The sequence below is a fragment of the Amblyraja radiata genome, chromosome 18 (assembly GCF_010909765.2).
Source record: "Amblyraja radiata isolate CabotCenter1 chromosome 18, sAmbRad1.1.pri, whole genome shotgun sequence".
Taxonomy (NCBI): Eukaryota; Metazoa; Chordata; class Chondrichthyes; order Rajiformes; family Rajidae; genus Amblyraja; species Amblyraja radiata.
In genome coordinates, this window is record NC_045973.1 from 21,103,842 (window position 1) to 21,121,649 (window position 17,808).

At 45.3% G+C, this 17,808-nt stretch overlaps 1 protein-coding gene across 1 annotated transcript in view; it reads left to right on the top strand.

Moving 5' to 3' along the window:
* grip2 (glutamate receptor interacting protein 2) overlaps window positions 1-17,808 on the top strand; it is a 418,148-nt gene that overhangs the window by 356,106 nt on the left and 44,234 nt on the right. The window contains exons 9-11 of the mRNA XM_033036792.1: window positions 4,156-4,325; window positions 6,685-6,819; window positions 9,372-9,524. Coding sequence (XP_032892683.1) covers window positions 4,156-4,325; window positions 6,685-6,819; window positions 9,372-9,524 — 458 coding nt within the window. The remainder of the gene's footprint in view (window positions 1-4,155; window positions 4,326-6,684; window positions 6,820-9,371; window positions 9,525-17,808) is intronic.

Sequence of the window (17,808 nt, forward strand, 5' to 3'; positions counted from 1 at the left end):
TATTGGTTAGTCCACACTTGACATATGGTGTAAAGTGCTGGTCACCATGCTACATTAAGGATGTGGTAGCAATAGAGAGAGTGCAGAAAAGATTCACCAGGATTTGCCTGGAATGCAGTCATACAAAGAAATTGGATTGGCTGCGTTTATCCTCTCTGGAGCATAGGAAACTGAAGGGTGATCTTATAACGGTTTACAAAGTTATGATTGGCAAAGATAGGATAGATGGAATCTTTTTTGCACAGGGCAGGGGAGTCTAGAACTAGAGGGCACGGGTTTAAGTGAGAGGGGAGAAATTTAAAGGTGATTTGATGGGTAGGTTTTTCACATATATGCTGGTGAATATTTATAACAAGCTTTCAGAGGACCAATTACAATGTCTAAAAGGTATTTGTTCGATACTTGGATAGGAACGGTGTAGAGGGAATCAAGCCTAATGTGGGCAAATGGGTTATAATTGATAGACCTCTAGATCGTCATGGATGAGGTGGGCCTAGGGGCCTGTTTCTGTGCTGTACGTTTCCATGAATCTTCCAACCTTTAATGAAAGACATTTAACATGAGACTAAGCGGAGGTTGGGCGATCGTTTCGCCGAACACCTCCGCTCAGTCCGCAAGAACCTACCTGAACTCCCGGTGGCTCAGCACTTCAACTCCCCCTCCCATTCCCAATCCGACCTCTCTGTCCTGGGTCTCCTCCATTGCTAGAGTGAGCAACACCGGAAATTGGAGGAACAGTACCTCATATTCCGCCTGGGTAGTCTGCGTCCGGCAGGCATGAACATTGAATTCTCCCAATTTTGCTAGCCCTTGCTGTCTCCTCCCCTTCCTTAACCCTCGAGCTGTCTCCTCCCATCCCCCCGCCCTCAGGCTCCTCCTCCTCCCTTTTTCCTTCCTTCTCCCCCCCCACCCCCTATCAGTCTGAAGAAGGGTTTCGACCCGAAACGTCACCTATTTCCTTCGCTCCATAGATGCTGCTGCACCCGCTGAGTTTCTCCAGCATTTTTGTGTACCTAACATGAAACAATAACTGTTTCTCTCTCCACAGATGCTCCCTGATCTGCTGAGTGTTTCCAAGATTTTCTGTTATTACTTAAGTTCTCCCTGGAGTGCTGGCCATTATTTATCTCACAACCAACACCTAACAAACATTTGTTAGGTGTTGGTTGCGAGATAAATATTGGCCAGCACTCCAGGGAGAACTTAAATAGGTTGTTGAGCCATTGTCACAAAACAGTGACAGCAAACTGCAATAGTGCCTCAAGGGCTTTGCAGTGTTCTGAGGCTATCAACAATGCTCTATAAATCAAAGTCTTTTTGTGATTTTCTTTTCAGCTTTCAGAGTCAGGTAACGATGATCCACGAGATTGTGGCTCAGTTCTTGAGCCTGGGACACAACCAAAGGATCAGTGCTTCCTCCAAGCTTTATTCATATCTTCAATCTCCAAAGGGTGAAAGTACATTGTTTGCTTTCATAAAATAATCTAACATACTTAAACACTCCAACTTTAAAAAAAATGGTTTGATACAATTATAGAGCAATAGATGAACATAGAACACAATGGGGGGTGGGAGGGGGGAGGGGGGGAGGGGTAGCCTTGAATGGTCATGTTGTTGGATCATTGCTAAAGGCAGTGTGTCTGCCTTCTTGCCGTGGTTTGCTTTCTCAGGTACAGGATACAGTGGTGCAGCTAATAGAATAGAATAGAATAGAATAGAATAGAATAGAATAGAATAGAATATGTTTATTGTCATTGCACAAAACTGAGCAACGAAATTCCATTTGCTTCTCCTCCGTTAAAAGAAATACAACACAACAACCAATACACATATGTACAGTTAATAGTAAATAATAGATACATTTTTTTTAAAGTTTAAAAGAATTTAGCGGTATTCCTCAAAGTTACTTCTTGCTTCCCAGTGTTCACTATTGGAGTTAAGTTCTTTTACCGCACATGGGTAGAAACTATTTTTTAGTCTACCGGTGCGAGCCTGCAGAGACCTGAGTCGCCTCCCAGAGGGTAGCAGAGTAAAAAGGTGGTTGGCAGGGTGGGATGTGTCCTTCTTGATATTTATGGCCCTGAGCAAGCATCGGGCCTTGTATATGTCATCCAAGGAGGGCAGGTTAGCGTTTGTAATGCGCTGCGCAGTTTTTATAATTCCCTGCAGCACCCTCCTCTCAGCCACAGTACAGCTGGCAAACCACACCAGGATTCCGTAGGTGAGGATACTTTCCACGGCTTCACTTGCTTCACAGTGCCAGAATCAAGATTTGACCCTGGGCTCAGATGTAGTCTGTAATGAGTTTGCACGTTCTCCCTGTGACTGTGAGTTTCCTCCAGTTGCTCTGGTTTGCACCCCAATCCCAAAGACCCGTGTATTGGTGGATTAATTAGGCCTCTGCGAAATAACCTGTGTAGGCAAGTGGTAGAATCTGGGGGGAGTTGATGAAAATGTAGGGTAGAGTTGGAATCAGGGTACATAGGTGATTGATGGTTGGCGAGGACTCTGTGTGTCAATGGGCCTGTATCTGTGCTGGATTTCTCTAAGATTCTGTGAGATAAACAGCAGTTCAATCAATTGCTGTTCAAGAGACAAGAGTGTTTACTTGTCATATGCACTGGGACCAGAACATTACAATTCTTACTTGCTGTAGCTTTACAAGGACATTAATGTACAACTCAACAAATAAATTAATAATAAAATATGAGTTATTCTAGGTGAACCAGACCATGATGGACAAGCCAAAGTAGAGCTTAAAGTCCATAATAGTTTGGTGCTGAGGTAGGGTTGTGCAGGGTGGTGGAAGGGCTGATAAATATTGGGAAGCAGCTGTTATAGAAACATAGAAAATAGGTGCAGGAGGAGGCCATTCAGCCCTTTGAGCCAGCACCGCCATTCATTGTGATCATGGCTGATCGTCCCCTATCAAAAACCCGTGCCTGCCTTCTCCTCATATCCCTGTTCTGGAGGCTGTAAAGCTGAAGTAAATGTCATTCTCAGATCTCCTGTTTCAGCCAATCGTACATGCAATGTTAACATTTGAAGTGTACATTATGTGGACGGCATGGTGGCGCAGCGGTAGAGGTGCCTGTAGCACCGGAAACCCACCGACTATGGGTGCTGCTGTACGGAGTTTTACGTTCTCCCCGTGACCGCGTGTGGCTTTTCTCCGCGATCTTCGGTTTCCTCCCACACTCCAAAAACGTACAGGTTTGTAGGTATAAATAAATTGTCCCTAGTGGCTTGGTATAAATAAATTGTCCCTAGTGTGTGTAGGATAGTGTTAGTGTACAGGGCATGGCCGTCTGAAGGGGGGGGTGCAATGGGTACGATCGCATCCCCCTTTTTTTCCCCAATATTTTTTTTATTCTACACCATGCCAGAGGGAGCCTTGCCTTTGGGCTCCTTGGCCCTCTTGCAGCCGCACAGTCACTGGATGACCCTGGCGTTGCGCTCGACGACCGAGAGGGCATAGGGCGGGGGCTTGTGCTTCCCCCGGAGCAGCTCGTTGCCGCTATCACTGCTGCTGTGCCGGGGTGGCTCGCTCTCCGAGTTTGGGCAGCTCGCGCTAAGGAGCAGAAAAAAAGGGGAAGGAGAGGCACAGAGGTGAAGAGGTCCAGTGAGGACAATTCTACAACAAGGTTTAGACAGCTGGAGCCAGGAGTGGGAAATATGGAGGGATCTTGTTTGATTACAGGGCAAGAGAGGAAGAACTGGGAAGAAGCCAAGGCTGCGAAGGCACTTGAAGGCAAAGAGAGAATTTTAGTGAGATGGAGGCAACCCTTTGGCCTTACTTGGGGCTTTATTCCAATGGTTCAATTACTTTGTTGTCACATGTACTGAAGTACAGTGAAATTCATTTCAAATTCACTGAGTGGCACTGACGGAGCTGGGGCTTCTTTACCTGTTTGCTCTTTGACGAGCACCATTCTTGATACAGCAAAAAAAAGGCTACCTGGAGGGGTACAGAATGAAAAAAAAACTTTAAACATTTTAGTTTCAAGTTTTAAAACTGACCGGTAGAATTAATTTCAAAACCACAGCAGTTCTGGCGCAGTCATATGCATCCATGTAATTATTTTGAACAGATACGTGAAGAATTGCAGTCAGCTCTCTTTGTTTCTGTAGCTTCAAGTGACTTTCTTTTGTTAGATGTGGGGCTATGCACGTTGGCGACCATATCTTGTCAATTGACGGCGTGAGTACGGAGCACTGCACCCTGCTGGAGGCCACCCAGCTCCTGACCAACACCTCGGACAACGTCAAGCTCGAGATCCTTCCTGTGCACCAGAGCCGCCTCTCCCTAAAGCCGATGGAGCAAGGTACTCTCTCGCCCCCTTGCGAGGGTTGATGTGGAAACTGTTCTCGGGTTTGCTTTATCCAGCTGCACAGGTGCAAGGTGAATATATCCACCTGGAGAGTCAAGGCAAAGATAGGTGGGACAGTGAGTTGTGAAGGTGGCACAATGAGATGTAGATGGGCAAAGCTCCACCTTTCCTTGAACATTGTTGCTGGCATTCATTTGTCCTTTTGCATACCTTTCATATATTTGCTCTATAGACGTTTTCATATCTTTAGTTTTCCTCTCACCTGACTCTCAGTCTGAGGAAGGGTCTCGACCCAAAACGTCACCTATTTATTTTCTCCAGAGATGCTGCCTGACCCGCTGAGTTACTCCAGCATTTTGTGTCTATCTTCGCTCATAAGTCATTGTTGCATCCAGGACTGTCTAAATTATATTTCAGTAATTAACAGCCACGCTAATGGTAAGTGTGGGCACTATTTGGCCACTTCAGGCAACTGTTTGGTTTATGCAAAGAGCTTGTTATAATTATAGATGAACAATCATATTACAAAGAGTCCAAAACTACAAGTAAAGTCTCCATTTAGTAAGTGCTCTAAGGCAGTGTAAATGCTCTTCAATGCATTTGTATTGATTTTTGGTATCCTCAAGGGACTTATAGGAAATAGAAATTGAGATCAATTTTAAAATGTAATTCCTTGTACGCTGCTGCTCTGAGGAAACTCAGTGTCAGCAAACAACTTGGGCATTCCAAAGATTCTCCACACAGCATTTAAGCCAGTAATATGATCCGATGTTGTGGACATTTCTGGAGGCAATTTTCCCTGCACGTTAGTAAAGAGTTTGCAAGGTACATGGATCCGTGATCTGCAACAGATCCGTAACCCAGCTTAGTGAGAAAGTTGAGAGCACAAGCAAAGCAGTACACTGGATAATAGAGCTGCTGTCTCACAGCTCCCAGTGATATGAGTTCAATCCTGACCTTGGGTGTTGTCTGTGTGTGCTTTGTCTCAGTGACTGCCTGGGCCTCTACGTGCTCTACTTTCATCCAGCAAGTTGGAAATTGCTGCTTGTGTGCAGACGAGTGGTAGAATCTGGAGCAGTGGCAAAGAATGTGGGAAGAATAAAATGAGATTTGTGTAGGATGATTATAAATGCTTGATCGATGGACGATGTGGACAAAGGGCCTGCTTCTGTGCTGTGTGACCATCCTGGGGCTCATAAATGCTCTATTTAACAAATATATTGGCTCGATGTTCATTAAATAATGCTGCCCTCTATTTTTGTGGTTAGCACTAACTCTAAGTGACCAGTTGTAACGGAGCCAAGTCTTGTCGGTGAGGATAGTGAGTGCTCAGTTTTCGCTGAGTTTTTGCTTGCTATTGGGCTAGATCACGGTGCCAGGACAAAAGATTTTGATGCTCATCAATAGAGATCATTGAAACTATAATTAATTAAAAAACTCCAATAAATTTACACAGAGAATTAGTGAAATGCTACTAAACACATCTTTCTTAGTAGCACAATGGTGCCACTCTTGTGTCTGAGTCAGTGGTTTGTGGATTCATATCCCACTTGAGCTGAAAAGTCTAGGTTGTTAATTTGAGGGGGTGCTACATTACTGGAAGTGCTGCCCTTAGGGTGATCTGTTGCACTCACCTGTGACTTTAAAGTTTCCTGTGGAATTAAGAAGACTTGGGGAATTTTTGTTCAGGGTCCTGGCTGACATTTATTTCTCAACAGACATTTAAATATATATTGTGGGCTTTGTCAATATTCTAACCTGGTTTATGGGAGATTGCTTTGTACAAATTTCCCTCACATGTTGCAGTTTGCAACCAACATGTTATGCACACGCTTAGCTTAAAGTGATTTGAGACAATTTGTTGCAGATGTAAGCATACATTTCTGCTGGAATCACTTGGAAAAAGGGGCCCATGGGTCTTGAGAGACTTGGGTCTTGAGAGACATGGGTCTTGAGAGATCTTGGTTAACCAAGTGCTGGTTAAACCCAGTGTTTAATGATAATCTGAATGTTTCATAATTTCATAAATTCATAAATGATAGAAGCAGAATTGGGCCATTCAGCCCATCAAGACTACTCAGCCATTCAATCATGGCTGATCTACAGTTCCCTCTCAAGTCCATGCTCCTGCCTTCACCCCATGACCTTTGATACCCTTTTCCTTGAGTACTAACAAACGATCAGCTGATGCTTATCAACTGCCGAGTTTAAAAAACCAATAGCCATCTCCCATCCATGGTTAATGATGACAGGCCCTTTAAGTGCTGGATATGCATTCCATTAATAATGTATTTCTCTTGTCTCTCTCTTTATCATTTACCATCAACTCTTCAACCTAATGGTCGACGGACAGTTAAGGTTCAGAAGAGTGACCACCACCACTGCTGGGACCCCTGTGTCAACTACTGCCACACCTACCACCCAGGGCATTGCAAGACACCCACCTGGAGTGCACCAACCTCCCTGTCTAACTCAGACTATTGCAAATGTACAGTAACAACTTATTTCTGAACCAACGCTCAACTTTATTGATGCTTCAGCACCAGCTCCAAGAATAACAGTTTCTTGGAATTCATCTTTTCTTCATGAGCTAGCTTGATTATTTTCTCTTCCCATTCTCTTCCACTTGCTTCAACGTGCCATGCACCACTTTGTTGTCACGTGTAGACTGGGCGACCGTATCGCTGAACACTTACGCTCTATCCACTGAGTCCTGCTGGAACTCCCAGTTGGTCACCATTTTAACCACCATTCCCATTCCCAATCCTGTCCTTAGCCTCCTCCATTGCCAGAGTCAGACCACACATAAGCTTCAAGGATAGGGCCTCATAATTCACTTAGATTGCTTACAACCCAATAGTATGAACATTGCATTCTCCAATTTCAAGTAATATCTTCCCTACCACCCCCCTCTTTCTATTTCCCATGCCTCTCACCCCCACCTCAGTGCACACCAATTTCTCCCACCATATCCCACCACACTGGTCACTCTGCATCTCACCCCTCTACCATACACTCCGAGGCCCATATTTCCCCTTTATCTCCCTCTTTCCTCTCCTTGTCGTCTCCTACCCATATCCCTCCACCAGCCTTACATTTCACACTTCATTCTTTCCTTATTTGACATCCTTTTGTCTCCTTTTCACCTCTTAGCCTTTGATATTATTCCACGCCTGCTAATCACCTCCCCTCCCCTACGTATCCACCTATCACTTGGCATTACCTCCACCTCCATTCTCCTCAATCTGAAGAAGGGTCTTAACCCAAAATGTTGTCCATTCATTCGCTCCGCAGATACTGCCTGACCTGCTGAGTTCCTCCAGCCTTTTGCCTTTTGCTCAAGATTCCAGTATCTGCAGTTTTGTGTGCCTTCAAAGAAGGAGATATATGCTGAGAGGTGAAAGGCTCAAATGCTTAATGAGGACCTTGCATTGATGTTATTTGGGAAGGGACAAAATATTAATAGATTTGAGGATTGTGGAGGTCTTCTTTTCGTGTTCATCTTGTTACAAATGTTAGTCTCGCTGTCATCGTCCGTCCTGAAAAGGACGCAAACTTCTGGCGACAATCAGTGGAAGCCATCACTTGATGCAGTAGATGATGGTGGTAGCAGAATTAGCTTAGGATACTTCCAGTTTCCAGCCCCGTGTTGTGGACGCTTCTGCTATGGGGCCATTGTGGAGGAATTGGATGGGTTGAAGAGCTGGAATAGCCAGCTATGGTTGGAGATGCACAGGTCACCTGGTCCTGGAGGCTTGCATCCCAGCTTGCTGAGAGAAGGAGTGGTGGAGATAGTAGAAGGGCTCCCTAAATATCATCCTCCCTAAATGAGTAGGAGCTGCCAGAGGACTGAAAGTGAAAAACCTGGCATGCTTGTTCAAGTACAGGTGTGAAAATAGCATTCTTGGCAAAGTACAACATGGCGGTGAGTAAGGCATTAAAAGTAATAATCCAGGAAAAAATAATGGGTCCTTGGAGAAGTGTGAGTTTATTAAGTCAGCATGGGTTTGTAAAACAATTATGTGACTCACCAAACTGATTTTCCCGATGACATAACGGAAGATGATGATAAGGAAATGCAGCGGGGGCTGTTTTAATGGACTTGAAAAAACGTTGAACAAGAGTAACACTGTAAAGGCAGAATGACAATTTTGGAGAAGTGAACTAGGAGGGTCAGCATCAGCTTGCATACAGTATATTGTTTAACAACAAAGGACAGTTATTAATGGTAAAAGACTAGAGGATGGTAGACATCGCGTGTTCCACAAGGATTGCATGATGCCCAGAGTTTTGTTATCAATGGATATTAAAGACATGGATATTGGAATTCAGAGTATAATTTCAAGATTAGCATATGATTGCCAAACTTGGGTGTGCAAGACACCAATCAGATTCAACAGGCCATCATTTGGCTGACAGAATGATCACACAAAGGCAAGGAGTTTAGCACGGAGAAACGTGAAATGAGCTGGTGAATATGACAGTGGACATTTAGTTCTGGCCACCACTTCGGTAAGAAGGATGCAAAGGCCTTTGAAAGCGTGTAAAGGTGATTTATCAGAATGATTGCGAGGAAAAGGGATTCCATTGTCAAGGTAAGGTCAGTGTAACACAATTGTTCTCCTGCAGCAAATGTTGAAGGGGGAATTGACAGGTGTTCAAGACGATTGCAGGTTTAGATAAGATAGGCAAAGTCAGGCTTTACACATTAGATGATGACATAAGAACCAGTGAATATTAATTTAAGGCTTTGGACAAGAGATGCAGGGGGGTTGTGAGGAGGAACTATTTAAGTTCCTCTGAGGTGCTCAGTGGGCTGAATGCCCTCTTTGTATGCCATAATGCCTTTGTGACCTTATTCTCTGGCTGCTAATGGCAGTGCTCTGGAGATTTATTCCTGTAGATTCCAATTCAAATCAATTCCTAATCCACAGTGCAACATGTTTACCAATATCCAACCATCAATGACGATGTGCTTCACCACTCCATCATTTTCAGAATCTGATCTGCACCCTCTCTCTCTGTGACTCTCTCCCACAGCGCTGGTCCCGGTCAGCTGCTCTCCTCCCTCCTCTGGCACCTCAGGGTTCAGCTCCCAGAACACCAGCACTCTGTCGCGGACAGCCCATCCAATGAGCCCTCGAGCGACCATGATGAGGCGCAAGGTGAAAAGGAAAGAATACAAGAGTTCGCGTGAGTGTTTGTTTATAATCATAAAATGCTCATTTAAACCTGAAGCAAACTTGATGACAGAAACCATTTATTTTATATTATGACAAGGATGTGTTTTATTGTTAGGGTAGATTTCCTGTAACTAGTTAGTGCAGGTAGCATTTGGTAATAAAGAAATGTAGTTGGGTTGGTTAGTAAATTTGCAGGTGGCACCGAATTTTAGTGGAGTCCACTGCCCCACCTCTTCCACAATCCTCAATCTGAGAATCTGCCCAACGTTATACCGACCCTTCAAGTAGATCAGAAGGATGAGTGAGGGCGGTTTCATATGGCCACCTCATCCAGAAGAGCAGAATCTTCGCTTCAAGAACTGATGTGGTACCCATAACATGGGAGAACAGACCAAGGGCCCTCAACTATCCTGTTAATAAAACAAAGAGTGATGTTCTGTGAATTAAAGTGATGTTAATGCAGGTTAAGGAGGCTTGGGAACTTCCCGGATTCATGTCACTGACCACTGTGCAGTGAGCAGGACAGGCCGAAATGCATGGCCAATGGACAATGATGGATATTGGATCATAATCTTCAGGTGCTTTGCAGTTCGAAGAGCTAGAAGTGGGAGCATGAGTTCCTGTATGAAGATATGAAGAGAAAGGGCATAGAAACAGGCACTTCAGCCCACCGAGGCTATCTACAATGGCCAATTAACCTGCCAGAACGCACATTGTTCAGAGGCACCAGAGGAAACCCATGCAGTCACAGGGAGAACGTGCAAACTCCACGCACAATTTAGAGATCTCCAGATATGAGCCTCTGTGCCCCTCCTCCTGGGAGATTCCTAACTATCTCAGCCCTTCTTTCTGCACCCATCCCACAGGCCCAGCCAAATGGCAGACCCCGTGACTGGAATCCAGCTCTTCCAGGAGTGCAGCTGTGAGTTTCCCAGTTTTAAAAACATTATCATCTTCACCTTTAGCTGTGATGGACAATAGACAATAGACAATATTATGATATTATGGCCGTGTGAAATTAATAATTAGAAATGAAAACTCTTAAAAACAGTTCAATTCCACTGACGCCAGTGAGTAGAAGGATACTTCCTTAGACACACAGAACTGCAGATGCCGAAATCTTGTGTAGAACACAAACTGCTGGAGTAACAGTGGGTCAGGCAGCATCTCTGAAGGACATGGATAGGCGACGTTTCTGATCAGGATCCCTCTTCAATGAGGATTCTTCCTTAGTCTGTCGGGCCAACTGCAGCAATTCACAGGCACAACAACCTGACAACAGTGTTCCTGGCCCCATTGATGGTGCCTCACAATACGATTTTAACAAATGTCATTTGGACACTTTGCTGTTTATGGCAAGCAACATTAAACAAACATTTGGACAAGTAGATGGATAAGAAAGATTTAGCTTAGTTGGTATCTTGGTTAGCATGAATGAGTTAGGCCGAAGGGCCCATTTCCGAGCTGCAAGACTATGACTCTCTATGATAGCTGCAGCAATAGTTTCTGGATTAATTGGTATGTTTTCTGAACCTTGAAATAATACAGGATTTAACCTGGGGATTCATGAGATGGGCTCTTAATCACTGCGACTTACAAGAAGACAGCCTTTGGCAGACTGAAATTAAGTTATGACTAGGACGTGAAAAATCTTTAAAAATCTGTTTTAATCCAGTTGTTCCAGATAGACGACAGCACTTCTGCAAAGTCTGGGGAGTTAAGAGAGAGTCAAGAGTGTTTAATTGTCATATGCAGCAGGAAGGGAACAATGGAATCCTCACTTGCTGCAGCTTAACAGGCACATTAAATGCACAAATACAATAAATAAATATACAATATATCAATATTCTATTAAACCAGACCATGATAGTGCAAGCCAAAGTGCAACCTTCATAATGCTTGGCCCATAGAGTGGCACAGTGGTGTAACAGTAGAGCTGCTGCCTTATAGCGCCAGACCCAGGTTTGATCCTGACCACGGGTGCTGTCTGTAAGGAGTTTGTACGTTCTCCCTGTGACCACATGGTTTTTCTCTGGGTGCTCCAGTTTCCTCCCACACTCCAACGAGGTTTGTAGGTTAATTGCCTTTGGTAAAATTGTAAATTGTCCATAGAGTGTAGGATAGTGCTAGTGTACGGGTGATCGCTGGTTGGTGTGGATTCAGTAGGCCGATGGGCATGTTTCCATGCAGCATCTCTAAAGTCTGGTCTGGTGCTGAGGTAGAGTGGTTCATGGTGGTTCAAGATTCTGATGGGCGATGGGAAGAAGCTGTTCTTGAACCTGGAGGTAATGGTTCTCAGGCTTCTGTACCTTCTTCTGATGGTAACAGTGAGATGAGAGCCTGACTTGGGTTGTGTGAGTTTCTGATGATATTAGCTTTGATGATAAAGCAGCACAGGCACTGTCTCCACTCACTCTATTCACTCAAGGCAAGGGCTCCAGTGCAGGACTGAAGGAATACTCCACAGTCGGAGGTGCCATCAATTAACTCTCCTGTCTGCTCTTTGAGACGGGCACAAAAGACCCCACAACGCTATTTGAAGACAAAGTGGGGTCTCCGTGGTGACTTTGCATGTATTGGCTGGCAGCCACTTAATTATATTACTTTCAGAACCCTGCTGTGTACAAACTGGCTGCCACATTTTCAATCTTACAATTTCACTTTCAAAGCACTTCAGAGGCCGAGTGTGCTTTAGTTCACCCTGATGTTGAGTGGTTTCTAAATGCAGATAGGTTAATTGGCATTGGAAATTGTAGATAAATGGCAAAAGAAAAGGAAATTGATGGGCATCCAGTTACGGTGCAGCAGGGAAGTAAGGAGTGGATAATAGGACGAATGAAATTACTCTGTTGGGAGCGTCATGGCATCGAAGGGCTGAATGGCCTTTCTTATTTAAGATGGATAAGTTCTGTAGTTTTGCTATTCTGATCTAGAAAAGGGATGGATTTCTGGAAAAAGCTTTTGTATATAGATCGGCTTGGTAAAATGCTGAATTTGATGCAGAATCCTCTGGTGGGTGGTGAGTGGTGAGTCATTCATTGCTGCAAAATGTAGATTTATAAATCAAAGACAATGCCAAAGAGTCAACGGTGTAAGAGCAAACATTTGTAAATACTGTAGAATGTTCATAAATTGAGGACTTACTGTAACAGGTATTTTTTCAGTAAGGCACGTGCACTTTCAGCTTAAACACTCTTGTGCTGATAAAATACACCAGTAGTGCATTTCTGCTATATATGACCGATTAGTCTTTCTGAACTAGTTTGCAGTCCTCCTGCCTTGCGGAGCCAAGCAGCAATCCATTTGCATACAGCAGGAGCCCATGATAACCAGCATCTGTGGGTAAATAGCTGGTTACATTATTTTGGCAGCCTTGGTTGAGAGGGGGATGTTGATAGAATATGAGCACTCGATGGTGTTTCCCCAAATATGGAATCTTCTAATTCACTTGAACGGTATGGTTTAACGATGTCACCCAAAGAATAGCACCTGCAGCAGTACAGCAACCCCTCAGTACCATGCTAAATCCTTCATCCTGTGCCCAGGTTTGGGCTTTATCCTCAGAGGAGGCAGCATAGTCGGTGGCACGGTGGCACAGCGGTAGAGTTGCTGCCTTACTGCGCCATAAACCCGGATTCGATCCTGACTATGGGTACTGTCTGTACAGAGCTTGTGCATTCTCCCCGTGACCCTCGTGGGTTTTCTCCAGAAGGTTTCCTCCCACGCTCCAAGACGTACAGGTTTGTAGGTTAATTGGCTTGGTAATATTGAATCACAGGTAGGCGGGGACTCAATGGGCCGAAGGGCCTGTTTATACACAGTATCTCTTAACTAAAATCTAGAGAGCCAGCAATGTATTAGAACAGCTCACTAATTCCTTCCATTCATGAACATCAGCAGTATTTTAACTTCCTGTCAATTACAAAAAAAATGAATTGAATTTTCCTTACTTATTTTTCACTTATAATGGCACAGAAAGAGGCTACTCAGCCCATCTTGTCCATTGCAGATCGTGACAGAACAACTGCATTAGTTCCAATCCCATATTTTCTTGTTCCCAGCAGCTCATTCTCCATCACACATGTTCATCAACTCGCCGCTGATTCCTTTTGCCATTAACCTACATTGAGAGCTTGTTTAATGCTCGATGTTCCCAGGAGAGCTCAGACACAGTTATTATAGAGCAGGCTCCCAGAGAGAGCTCAGATACAGTTAGTGTGGAGCAGATTACTGGAAGAGCTTGGATACAGTTAGTATGGTGTAGATTCCCGGGAGGACTCTGGCACAATCAGTAGAGAACAGAACCCCTCGGAAAGTTCGGATACAGTTAGCATGAAGCAGATTTCGAGGAGAGCTTGAATAATTTGAATAATCCTACACTATTTCAATTTTACTGTCCCCACATGCCCACCAATAACCTGCCCTTCCCCAAAGCCCACACGGACAGCACCCGAAGGTCAGAATTGAATCCAGGTTGGTGGAGCTGTAAGGCAGTGGCTCTACCAGCTGCACCATTGTACTGTCTTTCATTGACGAGGAGTTGAGATCCCAATCATTATTGTATCATGGGACAGGTACATGGATAGGAAAGGTTACAAGTGATATGGGTTAGGCTCGAGCAAGTGGGACTAGCTTGGATGGGGCATCTTCGTTGCACATGGAAAAATTGGGGCGAAAAACCCGTTTACATGCTGAATGATTGCATGAATCTTTGACTTCTGTGATGGTAGAAGATTAAATTTTGTCCATTTTCATCCATGCTTTCAAAATATCAAAACGCACCATAGGAATGCTTACCTGGCAGATATTGAAGAAAGATATCCCTCAGGTGAAATCCAGACTGAATCAAATTTGAAGTGCTATTAAAATAATAGTTATTACACCAGCAAATGCTCTACTCAGTCGGACGTTTGTAACATCCCTTGAATATGAATGAATTGAATGGCATGTCAGCCTCATTTAGTGGTGTGAGTTGAAGCAGGGCTGCCGGCCAGGTTACCCGGTGAACTCCCAGCCTCACTTGGCCGTGTGCCTGGAATTTGCAACAATTACCCGAACCACATTAAATATGAAAACCGCACTCGATTAAATTTTAAACCTATGACTCAGCAAATATTCATAGTTTGAGGATGGCAGATAGAGCAGCTTTCACAAAATTATGAATAATTCCTGCAACCCCTCTGTTGAACTCATGTGATTGGCAAGGCTTATTGTTGTCATTAGGAGTGAGAGTGGGAAGTTGCTGAGCACAGCACTGGCAGTGAGTTCGCTTAATGTCCACAGGCAGTCATTAAGCGGGGAATGCATCAGCCACCTTCCCTGGCATAAAATTAAATCAAGTGAAGAAAATAAACTAATATCTAGCCCCATTCTCCAATGCTTTTCCCTTTCGAGGCTGTGAGCTAGCTAGATGGATCCAGTTGTGGAGCGATGGATTGGTGGATGTTGTCAGGTGGGAAAGAGGAGGGTGGAGATAGTGACAGAGGCCTGAGACGCGAATAGTGGATGTAACAAGGGGCTGCTGATGATGGAATCTAATGGGAAAGGACAGTGGATAGTTGGATGAAATAAGAAAAGTGTGGTGGGCAGATGGGAACAGTGGGGTTGGGGTGGGGGGTGGGGGCAAAGGGTGGTGGATGTATGGAATAAGCTGCCAGAGGAGGTAGTTGAGGCAGGGACTATCCCTACATTTAAGAAACAGTTAGACTGACACATGGATAGGACAGGTTGGGAGGGATATGGACCAAGAGCAGGTAGTGTAGCTGGGACAAGTTAGCGGGTGTGGGCAAGTTGCGCCGAAGGGCCTGTTTTTACATTGTATCACTATGACTACATTATACCTCCACGATGCATGAATGCTTCAAATTAAAGTGGTCGAGTTTTATTGCCATATACTCAAGCATCGAAACATAGAAAATAGGTGCAGGAATAGGCCATTCGAGCCAGCACTGCCATTCAATATGATCATGGCTGTTCATCTAAAGTCAGTACCTCTTTCCTGTTTTTTCCCCATATCCCTTGATTTCGCTAGCCCCAAGAGCTAAATGTAACTCTCTCATGAAAACATCCAATGAATTGGCCTCCACGGCCTTCTGTGGCAGAGAATTCCACAGATTCACAACTCTCTGCATGAAGAAAGTTTGTCCTCATCTCAGTCCTAACTGGCCTACCCTTTATTCTTAAACTGTGACCCTGGTTCTGAACTTCCCTCAACATTGGGAACATGTTTCCTGCAGTTACTGTAAGTGAAAATCTAGCAGGCAAGCAGGATGCTTTCCCCAACCACCCCCATTTGTAGGACACTATCTTCCACCGTTTCTACCCAGTGCTCGCTACTTACCTCCAGCAGCCACTGGTTGTCATCCAGAATGCACCGAGCCGCAGCCTGATCCATGCCGGTCACCTGGGAGAATTCAGCACAGAGACTCTCACGGCAGCGGCGCGACGCTTCAGACGCCTCCGATAGCACGGGACTCTTGCACTGAGGCTGTTCCATGGCCGGAGCTGCAGCGAGCGACTCGCCAGCCCGGCAAACACTCGCCAGCCCAGCAAACACTCGCCAGCCCGGCAAACACTCGCCAGCCCCGGCTCCCCGTCCGCATCTGTCCTCACCGCTGCTTCTGCTTCCATCCCTCCCTCAGCTCCGGCTCTCCAAAACCCGCGGCCTATGCAGTTGATATGAGTTTTAAAATTTTCGTTGATCATAGAATTTCTCACGACAGAGCGTGAGAAATTTGTGATCAGCGTGAAAGCGTGAGAATTTGGCGAAATGCGTGATTCTCACGCTCTATGCGTGAGAGTTGGCAGCCCTGTAGAGGGCAATGTTTTGCAGGCAAAATGTTGGGCATGGTGTGTTGGTGGCAGTATGTTCACGACAGTGAGTAAGGGGCAGTGTTTTCGGTAGGGTTTTGGGGAGGGGATAGTTGTGATTTGGGGTAGGCGGGGGTCTGTGTTTTGGGGGAGCATCTTAGAGTCACTGAGTGGAGAGAGTGTGGCAGTGTGCTGGGATCAGTATGTAGTGAGAGAGGGAAAAGGGGTTAGTATGTTGGGGGCATGGAGTTGGGGAGTATCAGATTATTAAGGTGTTGGTGGTTGATTTGGGGAGGCTTCTGTGCGTTGAGGAGGAGAATGTATAAAGGAGAGCAATGTATTGGGTGAGTGCGGCAATGAGTTGGTGCAGAAGTGAATATGCTCTAGTGAGAGGGGGGTGGCGGGCATGAATTTATTCAACAACATCAGAGTAAATTTTGTGCTATCCTCAGTACACACATCTACAGACAATCCCTGCTTAGTTTAGTAGAGCTTATTGTCACGTGTACCGAGGTGCAGTTGCTCCTTGACCTACGATGGGGGTTACGTTCCGATATCATTATTCCAATCACATTGCCATTGTGTACAGACACAGGATAAAGGGAATAATGTTTAGTGCAAGATAAAGTCCAGAAAGGTTTGATTAAAGATAGTCCAAGGGTCTCAAATGACGTAGATGGTAGTTCAGGACCGTTCTCCAGTTGGTGGTGGCATGGGCGGAAATCCCGGGGGGAAGGGGACACACGCCCATCCATGTTTTGAGAGGTGGAGAACAATCCCCACCCATGTTTTGTAATACAGATTTTAAAAGTTGGTGAAAAAAAAATCTCTTAAAAATCTCCGCTTTCCACGAGACAGTGGGGGTGGGACTGATGATCGAGGACGTCGATTGGACGAGAGAGACATTGTTCATCAGGCAATGGGGGGGGGAACATGATGATTCAGCGTGATGATTGGAGGAGGGAGGTGTTGGTCAGAGGCGGAAGTAGGGGATGGGACTGAGGATAGAGCGCGGTGATTGGGGGAGGGAGTGGAGCAAAGATCATAGAGCGAAGCTTGAATTGGCCCGTTCGCGGTGCTTTTCATAGCCCGGTGCGGATTAAAATCAGCCGTGGGATCTTCCACCGCCCCGCGGTCAAATCGCTGCGTCGAGGCGATCGAGGCTCCCGATGTTGAAGCCCCACAATTCGGGGCGAACGAAGCTGCTGTTGCTGGAGTTCGGAGGCAGCCACCAATCAGTCAACTCACGATGTTACCATCCACAGAGCCCACGGCTCTAGCCTCCAAAGCTTTGCGCGCATGTGTGTGTGCGCCTGCACGCGCGGCGCTAAGAAATTGTGTCCCTCCCATGTTTTGATAGAGATTTCTGCCCCTGGGTGATAGGATGGTTCCGTTGCCTGATAACAGCTGGGAGGAAACTGTTCCTAAATCTGGAGGTATGCATTTTCACATGTCTGTACCTCTTACCTGATGGAAGGGAGGAG